Source organism: Cupressus sempervirens, chromosome 3 (genome assembly GCF_028749045.1).
Source record: "Cupressus sempervirens isolate cs-2001-9-10 chromosome 3, ASM2874904v1, whole genome shotgun sequence".
NCBI classification, from domain to species: domain Eukaryota; kingdom Viridiplantae; phylum Streptophyta; class Pinopsida; order Cupressales; family Cupressaceae; genus Cupressus; species Cupressus sempervirens.
The window spans coordinates 817,768,292-817,783,740 of record NC_143120.1 but is presented as its reverse complement, the minus strand read 5'-3'; the positions used below and the strand labels follow the sequence as shown (position 1 = coordinate 817,783,740).

At 31.2% G+C, this 15,449-nt stretch overlaps 1 protein-coding gene across 1 annotated transcript; it reads right to left on the bottom strand.

The window, feature by feature from the left end:
• Positions 1–8,695: 8,695 nt before the first annotated feature.
• LOC149569291 (putative pectate lyase 5) lies at positions 8,696–10,997 on the bottom strand. The gene is made up of 5 exons (XM_089822016.1): positions 10,817–10,997; positions 9,749–10,385; positions 9,447–9,550; positions 9,211–9,343; positions 8,696–9,124 (listed from the first exon to the last, which is right to left on the bottom strand). Exons 1-5 carry the CDS (start codon positions 10,981–10,983, stop codon positions 8,903–8,905), a joined length of 1,263 nt encoding a protein of 420 aa, XP_089678142.1. The 5' UTR covers positions 10,984–10,997; the 3' UTR covers positions 8,696–8,902.
• Between the last annotated feature and the right edge of the window lie 4,452 nt (positions 10,998–15,449).

Here is a 15,449-nt window from a genome sequence, read left to right as displayed (position 1 = left end):
GCACTGTCAAGACCTTTGATATCATCAAATTCAGTATAGTTTAGGACAGAGGCAATCTCCAACATTGTCTATTTATGTTCTTTCTTCTTTCTCATGTCCTTGGCAGTTGGGGCACCACTAGGATTAACATGCTTAGTGGTAATGGTAGATTGTGCATGATCTCCAAGTCATCCAAGGTATAGCTTCATTAAACGTTTCCATGCAAGAAAGTTATCTTGATTAAGCTTGGGTACCTCTCTTTTTGACATATTGGTCTTTGTGCTTCTAGTACCTTTAAACTAGTCCTCTTAAGAAGATGGCTCTAATACCAATTATTGGAATACTTTAGAATAACTAAGAAGGGGTTTGTGGGGTGGGGTCAGTCAGTTATCCAAGGTCTAGATGTATATATAAAACTTTTCAAAGCCTAGTGAACTCATAAAACATTGCTCATCATGCATGCATCTATAAGATTATGCAATCACTTAAAACTTATAGGTAACTACCAAATCAACTTTCAGAAATGTAATCATGAAATATAATAGATTCATCGACACACTTAACACAATTATTTATGTGGAAACACAATTTGAGAAAAACCACCAGTGACATGCTACTCTTTTTCACTCTTCTAAAGTGATGTTATGTGAAAGGCCAACCTTTTTAAAAGTTACAATTTGAGAAAAACCACTAGTGGCATGCTACTCTTTTGTGGAAACCCAATTTGAGAAAAACCACCAATGACATGCTACTCTTTTTCACTCTTCTGAAGTGATGTCCTATGAAAGGCCAACCCTATTAAAGATTACAATACACATTATTAAATGTGACCCTATTAAAGGATTTCAGTCACCCTATTAGGAGTGAGCCTTGTCAAAGGACTTTAGACCATTCACTTGGAATGTCACCCAGTTAAAAGATTTAAAAATGACTGATAGGTCAACCTTAATCCAAAGGATTTACATTAGATTGATACAATTGTTAGAGAGTAACGGTAAGGCTTTGATCTGGTAACAATTTACAACTTCATTTGTAGATTACAGATCACTATTCAGTCCTCCATTTTGCTTAGCCTTCATACATTGCAACTTTGATAGCTTTTTCACCCTTCAAACGTTCATATCCTTAAGTCTTCTTGCTTAACATGTCATTTTAGACTCTTCTCTTAGGTCACTTGATGAATCAAAACCCTTGACTCCTTGTCTTCCTTAGGTTCTTTCACATGACAACCTTGCTTCATGACTAGCCATTCCTATAAATAGGAAATTAAGATCTTTTGCTACTCATTCTCCATCATCCAATTTAGGGTTTGGATAGATTAGGTAGGATAAAATGAATCTACCCCAAATTCCTTATCTCTTCTAGAAACTTCTCCTAGAATCCTCTTCGAGTTTGCCTAGAAAAATGGTTTACCTTGAATTTTGTGCCTCTAGCTCATCAATCTTATCTTCTACCTGTTTCACATAATCCAAGAAATCAAACTTGTTAGCTGAAATCCATCGAATTTATGATCTTTTGAATAATGCAGTAGCTTGACATTATCTAGCTTCTAATTCTTGGTACATACTGCATTGCTTGGCACCCTCTGTAAAATCACTTGGTTTGAACTAAAGTTTACTGGTGCTCGGCATCAACTAAACTTTACTTGGCATCCATTTTTTTGCTTCGCATACAATAGAATGAAATTTTACTTAGCTCTAACTAATTTTTTGCTTGGTTTGCGTTTACTTTGCTCAGCACCTACTATCCACTCAATCAAGCTTGGCAGACAAACTTTGTGTAACTTGTTCTTCTAAACTTTCTTGGTGTAACCAGCCTTTGTAATCTTAAGTAGATTATCAATACATCATGTTATCACTATCTTAATTGATTCTTGTACTACTTTACATAATCATAACTCAACCTTTCCTTCAGGTGCTATTGTTATATCTTTTGATCAAATCCTCTTCATCAATCAAATAAGTATAATTGTAAGGTACAATAGGTGCCTCAAGAAGGATTACTCTTGGCATATGTGTGTGTGTGTATAATATCTTGAGATCACTCACCCACTCATAATCATAAATAATGCTCAATAAAATATATTAATAAATATATTAACATGTAAGTACGAGAGAGAGAGAGAGAGAGAGAGAGAGAGAGAGAGAGAGAGAGAGAGAGAGAGAGAGAGAGAGAGAGAGAGAAAATAGCACATAGGATCATATGGGTGTAATACTATAAATTTAACCATAAGTCTTTAGAAGAACTTGTATAGACCTATAAGAATATTCATCTATACCTTATTATATTTTTCTTTTAATCATAAATCTTAGTTAGCTCTAAACACTAATATATATTTTAGACATTAAAAATTTGAATAAAACACATAAAATATTGTAAACCACATATTAGAATAAAAAGGTATAAGATATTACAAGAGAAAATATAAGTATTGAAGTGCATAGTGGAGCATATAAGAGTGTGTAAAGATTTAAAACATATAAATGTATGCAATTCCATATTTTTACCAATAAAACATTGGAATAAAAATGAAATTCTAATAGTCTATATATATTCATATCTATAGGATAATAATGCATTCACCAAAATCAATTAGATATCAAATCATCAAATAATCAACATCCATAATTAAAATTAATGTTAGGGTCAAGGGTCATGAGCCTATTTTTGCCATCTTTTGACTTGATGTTAATTTTTTTATGTGTTTGGGCCCTTTCACACTTTCCTTTTAATTACAATATTAGTAATTAAAGCACGCTCACTTAATTTTCCAAAGTTGATATTTTTCAAATTTATTTTAAAATATACAAACTATTTTTATCTATTATTCTATTGGCTAATATTGTTCTAGTACGGCCATAGTAGCATGATATCAACTTTTTAAGAATTAAATATATTAACTAAATTTCCTAATGTGTGTATTTTTGTTTGTACTTGCATCTATATTCATTTCACTATTACATAATAGTGACTAGTTTTATCCTAACTCCTTTGACAATATGTGGATGATAAAATCACTTGATCTTGTTATAATAATAACTTAACAAATACCTACAATTATGTATATCATACATAAAAATAAATAAAGTTAATGTGAAGTTTTAATAAGCTCGTTTAAGATCATTTTTCTTATAAAATATTATCTAAAATTTATCATTATTAGATAATTATGTAATAAATAATAAATAAAAATGTAGGATACTTTATACATATTAATGAAATAATTATAATATAAATTAAATATAATTGTATAATTTAAATATACTTATTACTAAAAAATATAGTTATTCATAATAAATAGTGGTATCATTATTATGAATTATATAATAATAGGTCTTATGCTTAACTATTAGTATTTGTCATTATTATAATATGGAACAATTATTACATGTATAATTGTACACAATACTAGTTATTTTAATTATTATATACTTAGCTAGTTAAAAAATATCTCCCCTACTTGTCATCTATAACCCTTTATCTCTTTTGTTAAAGCCCTTATGTCTCTCAAAGAAAACCCTCCATGATAGCACAATATCTCCCAACACATTTTTGTGAATCTATGCATGATTTTTTTTACCATGGCAATATCTCCACTAAAGAATGTGCATTAACCTTTTGTTAGTAATCCATAAACAACATCTCCACTAACATGAATTTCATGAATGCATAAGTCATTTGACCTCTTACCATTCTTGACTGTCATTATTGTTATATTCAACTATAGATGGGAAACAATAGAACTCCTAATTTTTTTTGTAACAGGATTTGTGACTTACTAAACAATATATTATAAATTTTTGTTTCAATGTTGTTTAACTATCAGATATGTTTGGTTTTCTGTAATTAAGATACAATGCATCATATTTTATATACTTTAACATTTAAATGTAAATGATTCAAAGTTAAAATTTTCTCACTACTATTTATCAAACTAATTACTATATTGTTACTACAACTATTATTCAAGGAACTTCAACTTATGTTTTATGATCTACAATGTCAAGATTCTAATAATATTACTCTAATTTATAATTATTTCAGCTTCAATATTAAAAACTTATGGTAGGAACATGATACAACTGTGTCCTCTTGTTTTTTATACAAAACCATTTATGTTTCTATTAGTTGATACAAAAATGGAAAATTCAAGTAGATTTTTATTGGCACTGATAACTCCTTTAGCTAATTGACTTTTATCAATTTTTGATGCTTTATTTTGTTTGATGTTTAAAATTGATAAACACAATTTGTTATAATAAGTGCATGTGAGATAACTGAGAGGGGGGTGAATCAGTTATCCTTATGTCCTCTAAAACAATTCTCAATACTTTTAATAGTGTATACATATCATAAATTCACTTCGTATGCAGATTAAACTTAACCGACCAGCCCACAATCGTAAATAACAATTTGTAATAGTTTTCACATGAAAACATAAAGTAATATGTAAAATATTTATACACACATTAACACCAATTTATTTTATTGTGGAAACCTGATTAGGGTAAAAACCACCTCAGACTTGTCACCCATAAATAATTTACTCTTCTAAAGTGAGCTTGGTTCAGAACAAACCCTGCTAAAGTTTACATACATGTTGCTATATGTGACCTTGTTAGAGGATTTACACCAAAGAGGAACTTTGTGAATATGCAGTGTTAACCAAGTTCACTTGGTTAACATAGGAAAATCATTTCTATGTAGTGTCTACTGAGTAGGGTTAGCTAACAAAGGATTTTCTTGTTTTGGCATATTGAGCTCAATTGATTTGTTTGTTGGTTCTAACTAACTAAGGAGATGAATATTAAGTATTATAAGTTGTATTCAAGCTGACTTGACAATGTGTAAGATATAAATATGAGGTCAAGTTGAGGATTGAATGTATGGAACACAATACAAGATTCGAGGATGCTTAGAGGAAGTGAATTAGAAGGATAAGGAGAATATCCTTATTGAGCTACAAAGATACATTCAATCAAAAAGGATCAAGTATACAAGCTAGAATTGAGATATGTAATTAGCAATTCAGTTGCATCAAAAATTAGACCATCTCATTTTTACTCTCTAACCATTGTAGCAATGATCTAAATCTCTTAGCAGAGTTGGCTCAACAACTATTTGTAAATCCTCTAACAAGGTGGCATTTCTATATTTAAGTGTCTAAATACCTCTAACAACGCCACTCCTAATAGGGTGATTAAATCCTCTAACAAGGTCACACCTAACAGTGTGTTTTGTAACCTTTAATAGGGTTGGATCCTAACAAGGCTTACTTTAGAAGAGTAAAAATTTGTAACTAGTTGCAATTGGTGGTTTTTCCCAAATTGGGTTTTCACATTAAATCTTGGGGTCACTTGTGTTCATGCTATTTATTTTATGTGTATGAAACTAAGTTAAATAAGGCTAATCACATTAAATATCTTAAGATTTTCATTTGCTGAGTTACAACATTTGATAGTGCAAACTAAGTGTTTGTTGAGTATCAACATAATACAATTTAATCAGTGTTTATATTTTTCTTTATATTGACATCTAAGGGATCTAGGATTTATTTTGGTGGTAAGTAATTCACCCCTTCCCTCTCATTTACTTGTCTTATATTTCCAACAACAAGTTCCACCTAGCAAACTTCATGATCATCTTCCTAGTTCTACTCGAATGCAGAGGAGGTAGAGTGTAAATGTAGAATGTAACTTTCTAAAATATCTCTAATTCTTTGAATAATCTTGGGCATGTCCCCTCACATCAAAATCTTGTTACAATCCTTCTCTATATAAGGATTTCCAAGATGTGGAAAAAGGGCTAGAATTTTGAAGTTTCCATGCAAGCATAGTGTTGTCGAGATTTCCTAAGAATCCTTCATGGTTTCTCTATAGATTAGTTTACTTCATAGTCAGTCTAGATGAATGTTGTGGAATGACCTTTAAAATCTAAATAAAGGAATAGTTCAAGATCCCTTCTTGTTGTTTCATTCTGTTGTTTAAAGCATTGATCTGATATAACTTTTGTGATTGATCTCTAATCCTTGAGTTCTATGTCTTATTCTTTATCTGCGCATGAGGTTTGGAGTATTCATATAGGTTGCAAGTTAGGAAATCACACTTTATTTCAAGTAGTTAACGATGAATGTTAGCATTCCTCTTAGCATCTTCTCTGAAATATTTCCTTCTTATGAATTATTCATGTATGAGTTTTTCTAAGGTCAATATTGTGCTCATCTAAACTGTTTAGAATAGTTTCATCATGTTAGGCCAATAGTATTTTAATTTTAATTTTCGGTGTATCACCTTAGTTTTGCTTTCACTATTTACTTTCAAGTTATCCTTCTATTCCTTTCCCTCTCATGTTTAGTTTTCTATCACAAGAAGTAAATAGGTGAAATATCATATGGAACCGAGCTATAATCCAAATATTCACTCCTAACCCCAGTACTTCCCACTACCTAGGAGTGTTTCCATGTTACTCCGAGTGATTGAATCCTAGAATTTTAATTTTTAGTCCAGGCACAACTTTTAGAGATAATAGTACCATTTTAATTCCTTTGGTTTTTGTCTGAATTAATGCTTCAAGGATGTTCCACTAGTAAAATTATTCAAGGTCGAAATGAAATTTAAGATTTTGAGGAAAGATAATATTGGATTTGATTATGCATGTTCTTTTTCGAATTAATATTTTAGATAATACTATAAGGAAGAATATCTAGAAAGGGGAAAATATTTTGACAAAAAAATATTATATAATAAAATCTAATTTTTTTTTTGAATATCAAACCATAAATTGCAAAAGAAATGCTCTATATTAAATTGTACTTCTGCATTAGTATTAAGTATTATTATGCACAAAATAGATGAGGAAGACTAATTTCTTATTTCTAAATCATTTGTTTTGTTTTTTGTTTGATTATTTAATGAACCCTTGTTGTGGGGCAGTAATATTTTATTTGGGTGTTCCTCTCTTTTTTATGTTTTCTTTGAGTACTGGGTGAACCCTTTCTACAGAGCACTAATTATTTATTTTGGAGCTCCTGTTATCATATATTTCTTTGAGTATTGGATAATATCTTATTATAGAGTGGTATTTTTTTTATTTGGAATCTTTTGATCTTATATTTCATTCATTATTATGTGAACTATTTTTATGAAGTAGTAATTTTTTTATTTTGGAATAAGTTTGAAAGAACATGGAACTCCTATTGAATCATATTTATAAAATAAAATTTTTTTAAAAAAATCTTTGAGACTAGTAATCGAATTTTTTGCATTCCTACTATTAATTTTTAGATACCCCAACCACCACTAGTTATTTTCTACATCCAACAAGCTTCACATTCACCTAATAGTTTCATACTTCCATGTAGAAAAAACCAATTTTAAAGGTATATATCTCATCGCTTTTCTAGACAAGGTTCCTCAACTACATATATTCTTCATAAATCATATGATGAAACAAATAGAAGAAAATTTATTCCAAAGAACCTAATATACTAGATGGTGGCACCATCAAGATTATACCTATTGTATTAGAAAGCTTAACATTTACCATACTAAATAATTATTCACCAACAAACAAAATTGTTTCTAAATTTCTAATAAATTTTGTAATGAATCTCAACAAAAGGAAAAAGGACACTGTCTATTTATGCAAAATCTATATCTTATATCCATCTTTGAAACATTAAAATTACTTATATTATGGGTTTGTTACAATGATTAATATTATGTATATAAATTTGCATATAAAAATATCATATGGATTGTTTTGTGTCATGTCATTAAATAGTTCTTTCATTTATCCATGCATGAAAAAGAACTTCCACAACTTCATCATTATCAATGAATATTGATAACCAATTCTTTTAATTTCTAGTTATTTTATTTACTTAGATTGAATTATAATATTTTGATTTATTTTCTTATTTCTATGTTTCAATGTCAAGACTAATATATTTAAATTATTTAACATATGCAGATTTCCTCCACTTTCTCCAACCAACAATTAAAACTATCTAGATCTACACCACATTGTAGGCAATGTTTTGAATTATAATATTGCATTGACAAGACTTTAATATATTTAAATTATTTTACATATACAGATTTTATTTCCCCACTTTCCCCAACTTACAATTGAAAAATTCTCAAATCTACACCACCCTATAGGTAATGTCCAAAGGCTTATGATACATTTATTTCATTTTGTAATTATTGCTTCTTTATATACTATTTAGATAAAAATTAATTTATCAACTTTTATTTCCTTACTAAATAACACGATTGCTTATCCTCTTTTAATATTATTTATTTGACATTCCTTACATAAGAAAATGACTCAAGCTCTAAAAACCCTTGTTTTTAATAAAAAATAATTTAATTAATCTATAAACAATTTTAGATCTCATTTTATTTATTTATTATTGATATCAATTGATGTTTATGATATCAGTTGAGGTTTATACCAATCCATATTAGTTCCGTACACATTTGTTTTATTAAATAAAAAGATCAAATGATGAGCCGAAAACCAAAAGGTCAATATAAGTCGGAGGAAGGGAAATATATTTATGGATGTCGTAGCAATTATGTAGACGAACTAATAATTATTTATAAGTTTCCCAAATACATTGGTTTTATGGAATATATCTATTATAATTTAATATTGAGTGGCAAGCAAGATGATGAACACCATGGTGGCATGACCTCCACTACGCTTATAATTTAATACAAAGAAGACTCGTATATATATTCCAACTTAGTAGAAGACTATATAGTCAACAAACACAACTAAAATAACTACCAACCCTTAGCTATATAGGATCATACTGTCTGAGATGGACAGAGCCATCATTCAGTGTGTTCACTCTGGTCCACTATAGAATCGAAAGATTCCTAACGGTTTGTCTATAATGCATGTTTATTTTGGTCTAACAGCGGGAACCCTTTCGGCAGGTGAGAACACCGGAAGTTGCAGTGATTGAGCCCACAATAGATGATGGCCTTGCCGCCATACTCGAAGCTTTTGCATAGTTTGAGGATGCTCCTGCTCCTGACGCTCTGAAGAATGCCCCGTTTAACATCAGATCTCCCTCTGATCTCCAGTTCCACTTCCTCCATGTGCTTTCTGGTGCATCTTCATGCTTCGTCACCTGCATATTCCCCTTACTATAATTACTCTACATCCTTTAATTGTATACTAAATATAAGAGAGATGTGATTTATATATATCTTTTACCTCCTTGTGGGAATCAGAGGGCAGGAATCTGTTCCCCTGGCTGTTAATGGTTGGGTTCGCACTGCCCCCAATTGCATACATTTCCCAGTGGGTGTAATCATTGTTCACCACATGAAAATACCCATGTCGGCATCTGCATCACAATAACACATTTTTTTAAGGTTTAGATAGCCAACAGACAGAATAAATTTTGCTTAGTGAGTAGTAGAGAATTCTGCAAAAGATTTTATTATTACCTGGGCATACGCTGAACAAGACCTTCTCCAAAGTGGTTGAATGCAACTGTTACTTGCATTTTAACGTCTTGGGTATAATCATCACTGTGTCCAAGAAGCATCACCTGCAAAACGCCTCTAAATGTTCAACTCAAGCAATAGCTTTTGTTATTGATAACTTAATAATAACCAGCACCAATTAATGATTTCTCTCTGATAATGGGCTTTAAGTAATTATCCTAGGATAATGTGATTGAGATGCAACACTGGATTCTTTGTAAAGAAAAATGAATATATGACCAAGGAAATAAGCAGTTAAGAACCTTGTCATGGTGAGTGAAAAAGCTGTTTGAAATGGTGATTGCAGTGGACCCTCTAGTGGCGTCAATCAGCCCATCTGTACAGCTTGACAGTGAGCAATGATCTACCCATATTTCGCTTGATCCTAATATGGACATCCCATCTCCATCACTCATAGATCTGTAACCGTAATGGGTTGGCGAGCTTCTCACATTTGCATTTCCCGTTGGTTTGCAGTCATGGATATGAATTCCATGAACGATGATGTTCTTCACATAATGTATTGTAATGCAAGCTCCATTCGCTATATGAACGTTTGCTCCTCTACCATCAATAGTCTTATAGCTGTTCATAATAAGCTCCTGCTTTAGCTGAATGACCATATCTCTTTGGAAAATGATCCAGAGTGGCTCAGTTTGAATGACAGCGTGGCGCAGAGTGCCCGGCCGTGGATTAACTGGGTCATCGTCATTGGGATCAGTAACTATATAAAATCTCCCATTCTGTCCTCCAATGGCATTTTTGCCAAATCCAATGGCACAGTCAGCAAGCCTTTTTCTGTTATTAACCCAGTCGGAGTCACAACGCCAACAGTCGTCAATTGGGTTCCCCGTTCCACACGACATATAACTCAGCTTTCTTCTCGAAATATTCAGATTCCTGCGCAATACCTCTTGAAATTCATTAATAATCCCAAAGGCCTACAACATTTCCTAGATGCAAAACACTACTAGAACTACGTGGTACTACCTTACAAAATCATTTTGTCTTGCAAGTACAACATATATAAACTATCCAAGCGGATGAAAATATTGTGAATATAATTCCGATCTATAAAAGCTGCGTACCAACGAAAGTTAGAATAATATAACTACGCTAGAGAACGCAATAAAGAAAGAACAGAGCACCAATATAAGGATAAGAAGAAGCATGTTTAACAAACCATGCAATTTAGATCATCAGCCCACATTAGAATTGAATTTTATTTTTCTAATAGTAGTCCGAAAAGTGATAAGATATTAAATTTCATTTTCATACTATGTTTCGAAGATGCTCTAACAATGTTTTACATTTAAAGCCACCATGCTCACCTTTCCACCGTTTGTGCCACAAGCTCCGGCTTCTCAACAGCATATTTAACACCATTTTCAGGCGTCGTAATATTATCAGAAGTTCCAAATGACTTCACCATTACTGAATGAAAGGAGAATATAGAAACTAAAAGAATCCACAACTGTAAGACTCCATTGCTGGCCATTTTAGATAAGTAAAGGCATGCAATGTTTATACTTGTTATGGGTCTGGCACCCCTTATATAGCAATTCAGCCTTAGAAAAAGTTGTACAATACAACGAACCCTGAGCCCCACTTGTTGACAATATGGTTATGTGCACGTTATTGCGTTGCTTATCTTACGGTGATTATGGAAATGAATGGCATCTAGGATTATACTACAGTGGTCGACCTCACCTATACTTAAAAAACAATACCCATGATAATAGCCGATATTTGATTTAGTAATATGACATTATCAATTCCTTTCTCATGGAAATTTAAGATGTCAATCTCTATTACATTCCATTATAAAACATTCTGAAACATTTCTCAGCGTGGTAGTCAATAATACTGCGGAAGTGACATGAAAAAGGCTATTTAGGCAACCATATAATTTCAACTAGCCTCTTGGAAAAATATATATAATATGCAAAGTTTGAAGGGTGCCCTGAGTGGACGAGGCATCTTTATTCTTGCCTACTTTCAATAGTGAGCACATGACCCGCATTTCACAGACATATCTGCAGATTGGTAGCTTATCTTCTGAGTGTTTCAATTTCAACATAAGTTTGAAAATCACGCAGATGATATCCTCCCTCTAAAAGATGACCAGCTTTTATCTCCGCTATCCAAGGAATTTGATTTGATTAATTTAACCCCACTTAAAATCCGTTTTTATATCGATTCCTCGGTTTCACATTGGAACTAGGACATTTTGACGCCCTGGGAACATGAAATGCTTTTTCATTTGTATGTTGGTTTAGACAAACTTGCAGAGCTGAATAAAAGATTGGAGAGGCTTGAATATGTTTAAACGGCATGTACACGTGAAAGAGAGACGGCATATGCATATCTGGCGATAACTTATAAGCCAAAAACAGTGAACTTTTCCCACGCAATTGCCTATAAAACTAAGAATCCTAATTCTTCCTGAATTTTCTCACCGATAGTTGAGATAATTGAGGACCCGCTTTGCATTCACATGCTGCCCACGTTCTTCCTATTTTTTCCTCACTCATGCCCCCATTTTTTATTAGAAAATTTGAGAGGACAAATCAATTAAGGGAAAAGTGAAAAAATAAAAATCGAAATTAATAATGCATCTAACATGACAACTAACATAACAAATACAACTACATAACACATAAATTTAATCATAATACATTTGAGAGCAAAGCATAGACCAAATAACTAAGTCCCTTTAGGTTCCCCTCTATTGCTACTAGAAAATCACTACATGACTAGCTCAACAAGATAATCATGAGACAATGAACAAGATTGCAATATGAATTAATTTCAATTAAATCTTACAATCATGATAATCATAGAGTAATATGATAATATTGCTCAAGTCTAGTTCATCCTTTATCAACTTCTTGCATTACTTTATATTACAAATAATCACGTGTACATATTTATATTCCAAATTACAATCATCTTCTCAAGGCTATTACAACATTACATCAAGACATCAATATGAAAATATAAATCATGATTCAATGAACAATAATATTCATCTGGTCACAATGAATAGTAATGTTCATCTGGCCACATGAATATTTTGAGATCTCTTCCTCCAAAATTTGAGCCTATGGTGATTTATATTGAACAAAGTAAGGATCTTACCACATTTAATGTTAAAATGTTGATTGGTTCTTAGTAGGCACATGAGAGACATATGCAATGTTCTATGGAGATCCTCATAGAAGATTTATAGTCTATAGTAAAAAGAGAAGATAAATATTTAGCCACTTCTCACTCTTAAAATTTTCAAGGGGAGTCTAATACAAATAAAGGTGGTAGTAGAGGCAAAGGAAGAGGACAAAGCTTTATAGATCATAGAGGCATTCAATGTAAATATTGTGAAAAAAACAAACAGAATAAATCTAATTGTTGAAAGAAGAAGTTGGATTTGAGTAAATATCAAGCCAACTATAGTAAAGAGTTATTTGAAGAATCTAAAACACTATATTCTTTTTATACAGTGTGGCCAAGGAAATCAAAAAGAATCTGTAGCTCTTAGATAATGGTTGCTCCAACTATATATGAGTAAATCAATTTTTTTTGTGAAGTTAGATGATTCTATAGGAATGCATGCTAAATTTGGTGATGGTAATGAGGTTTATGTTTTGAGAAGAGGTGTCCTTAAAGTGAAAAATTAAGCAAGGATAAACTACTTTCATTCAAGACACTTTGCATGTGCCAAAGTTACAACATAATTTTTTGAGTATTAGTTAGCTTGTAGAAAGTAAAGAAAATTCAAGGTTTTTGTTTTTTAAAGATAATTGTTTCAATTTTTTTTATAAATCAGCTATCAATCATCTTCTAGAAAAAGGCTAATATGACAAAAAATAGGATTTCCTCTCACATTTGTTTCTACTCGAATCCATGCCCTCATGGAAACTACAAATTCTTCATGGTTATGGCACCAATATTATAGTCATCTAAATTTTCAAAGACTACTTTGCATTCACAATAAGAATATGGTGAGAGGTCTTCCATTTATTCAAGAGAAACAAGAAGTTTTTTCATGATGTTCCCTTGCAAAGAGACATCATAATAGCCTTCTTGAAAATAAATCATATAGCTATGGAAAATTTTCCCTCTGAGCTTTTGTATGCTAATATTTTTGGTGACATACAAGAGGAGTCCTTTAGAAATAATATACACCTTTTGACATTTATTGATGATTTATCACATTACATATGGGTTCATTTTATGAAGAAAAAATATGAAGCTTTGACATGCTTCAATAACTTCTAAGTCCTTGGTAGAAAGTAAAAGTGTCTATATTCTCTCAAACTACTATGAGAAAATAGCTCTTGGGGGGAGAATTCACTTCAAAAAAATAATTGTTGAAATAATGGCATTGGGCAACAAGTTACTGCAGCCTATACTCCTCAATAGCATGGTGTCACAAAACTAAATAACTATACAATTATGGAGATGGCCCAATAATTATGTAGTCCAAGAACCTAGCTAACTTCTATTGGGGATTAGTAGTAGTCACCATAGTCTACATTTTGAATAGAATTCTTAACAAGTTTCTCAATAATATCACTATAAAAATAATCTTTGAATGACCACAAGCCTTAAATGGCTCATTTTTACAAATTGAGTTATCCTTCATGTGTTTATGTTGTTGATAAGAAGACGAAGAAGTTGGATGCAAAATCTCAACATTGCATTTTTGTGGCCTATTATAATGTAATCAAGGGGTAAAAATTCTACAATATTGCAATAGAGAAATGCATCATTAACTGAGATGTGATTTTTCATGAAGGGGGGGTATTGAAATGTGATAAAGGTACTCAATAACTCATTGCATCATTATGGGTACTAAGGATGTTCAAGTTCTTATTGTCCTTATCGATTCGATTAGCAGTTTAAGCTCTAGTAAAAGTTCAAGGTAAAATTCAATAGCTCAAGTCCAACTTCTCCAAATAGCTCATCTTAAAGTGCAAGTTCCAATCCAACATAAAGTCCAAGTCCCTTGCATAAGGTATGAAGTTTGAATGAAATTTTTCAATGGAGCTCTAGAATGAATCCAAATGTCATTTTTCCCTTATATAGGTCACTTCATAAATGAATATAGATTGATTCTATAAATAAAAGGCCATGTAAAAATAGTAATACAAAGAAGTTTATGCAAATTCCAAATGCCAAATACATCATTAGTATTGTAACTCAGTTGAAACTCATCCCCATTTCTCATCAAGGCAGCTCAAATTGAACACTTGTAGTAGTTTCAAGAAGTCCTAATAGAATATTTGATTCCGATCAGCATGTTTTTTCTTTTCATGATAATTTAGTATTGAGTTTCTTTACTATTTTCTTTATTCAAATAAAATACGCTACAATCACTAATAATTAAGTTAGAAAAAACAATAGTTTTTCTTTTTGTTGAGAACCAATTTGTTGTACATGGGGCAATTAGATTTTAGTTCTTTTCCTTCTGTAAGCCAGGTTTTAAATAGAAATAACTCATACATTTGAATGTATTTAAGTTCTAGTTATTAGATTCACTATATTCATTTTCTTCAATGGTGAAATCTTGGTGTTATGCTTTCATATATACACTAATGTACATATAGTTTCTCATTGTAATCATAATTAAGGAAATAGGAATTGACTCATTGTTGAGCTTTAACCATTATGCTTTATGTTAGATTAATTATTTATTTACACTTATTAATTAAATGTAATTATTTGTTTACACTTATTAATTAAATCACTTTGATTTAATTAAATAAGTTGCCTATTAATCTAGTTTTCCTAAGCTATCTCTTAGGTAAATATAATTAATATTTTATATTAATTATAATGTGTAACCTAGCTTTTTTAGGCTTTAGGTTACCCTTTTTGGGTTTCGATCTTCTTTTATAATGATTGATCTCTTTGTAATTCTTAATCCATTGAATAATATTTTTCTTCATCTAAATACAATTT

What these genes read in the sequence shown, in the direction of transcription:
- LOC149569291 (XM_089822016.1), bottom strand. Translation starts at nt 10,983, where the DNA reads ATGGCCAGCAATGGAGTCTTACAGTTGTGGATTCTTTTAGTTTCTATA. An exon ending in GTGGCACAAACGGTGGAAAG is followed by an intron (nt 10,386 to 10,816) that starts GTGAGCATGGTG and finishes GGTATTGCGCAG; the next exon opens with GAATCTGAATATTTCGAGAA. An exon ending in CCTCTGATTCCCACAAGGAG is followed by an intron (nt 9,125 to 9,210) that starts GTAAAAGATATA and finishes GGGAATATGCAG; the next exon opens with GTGACGAAGCATGAAGATGC.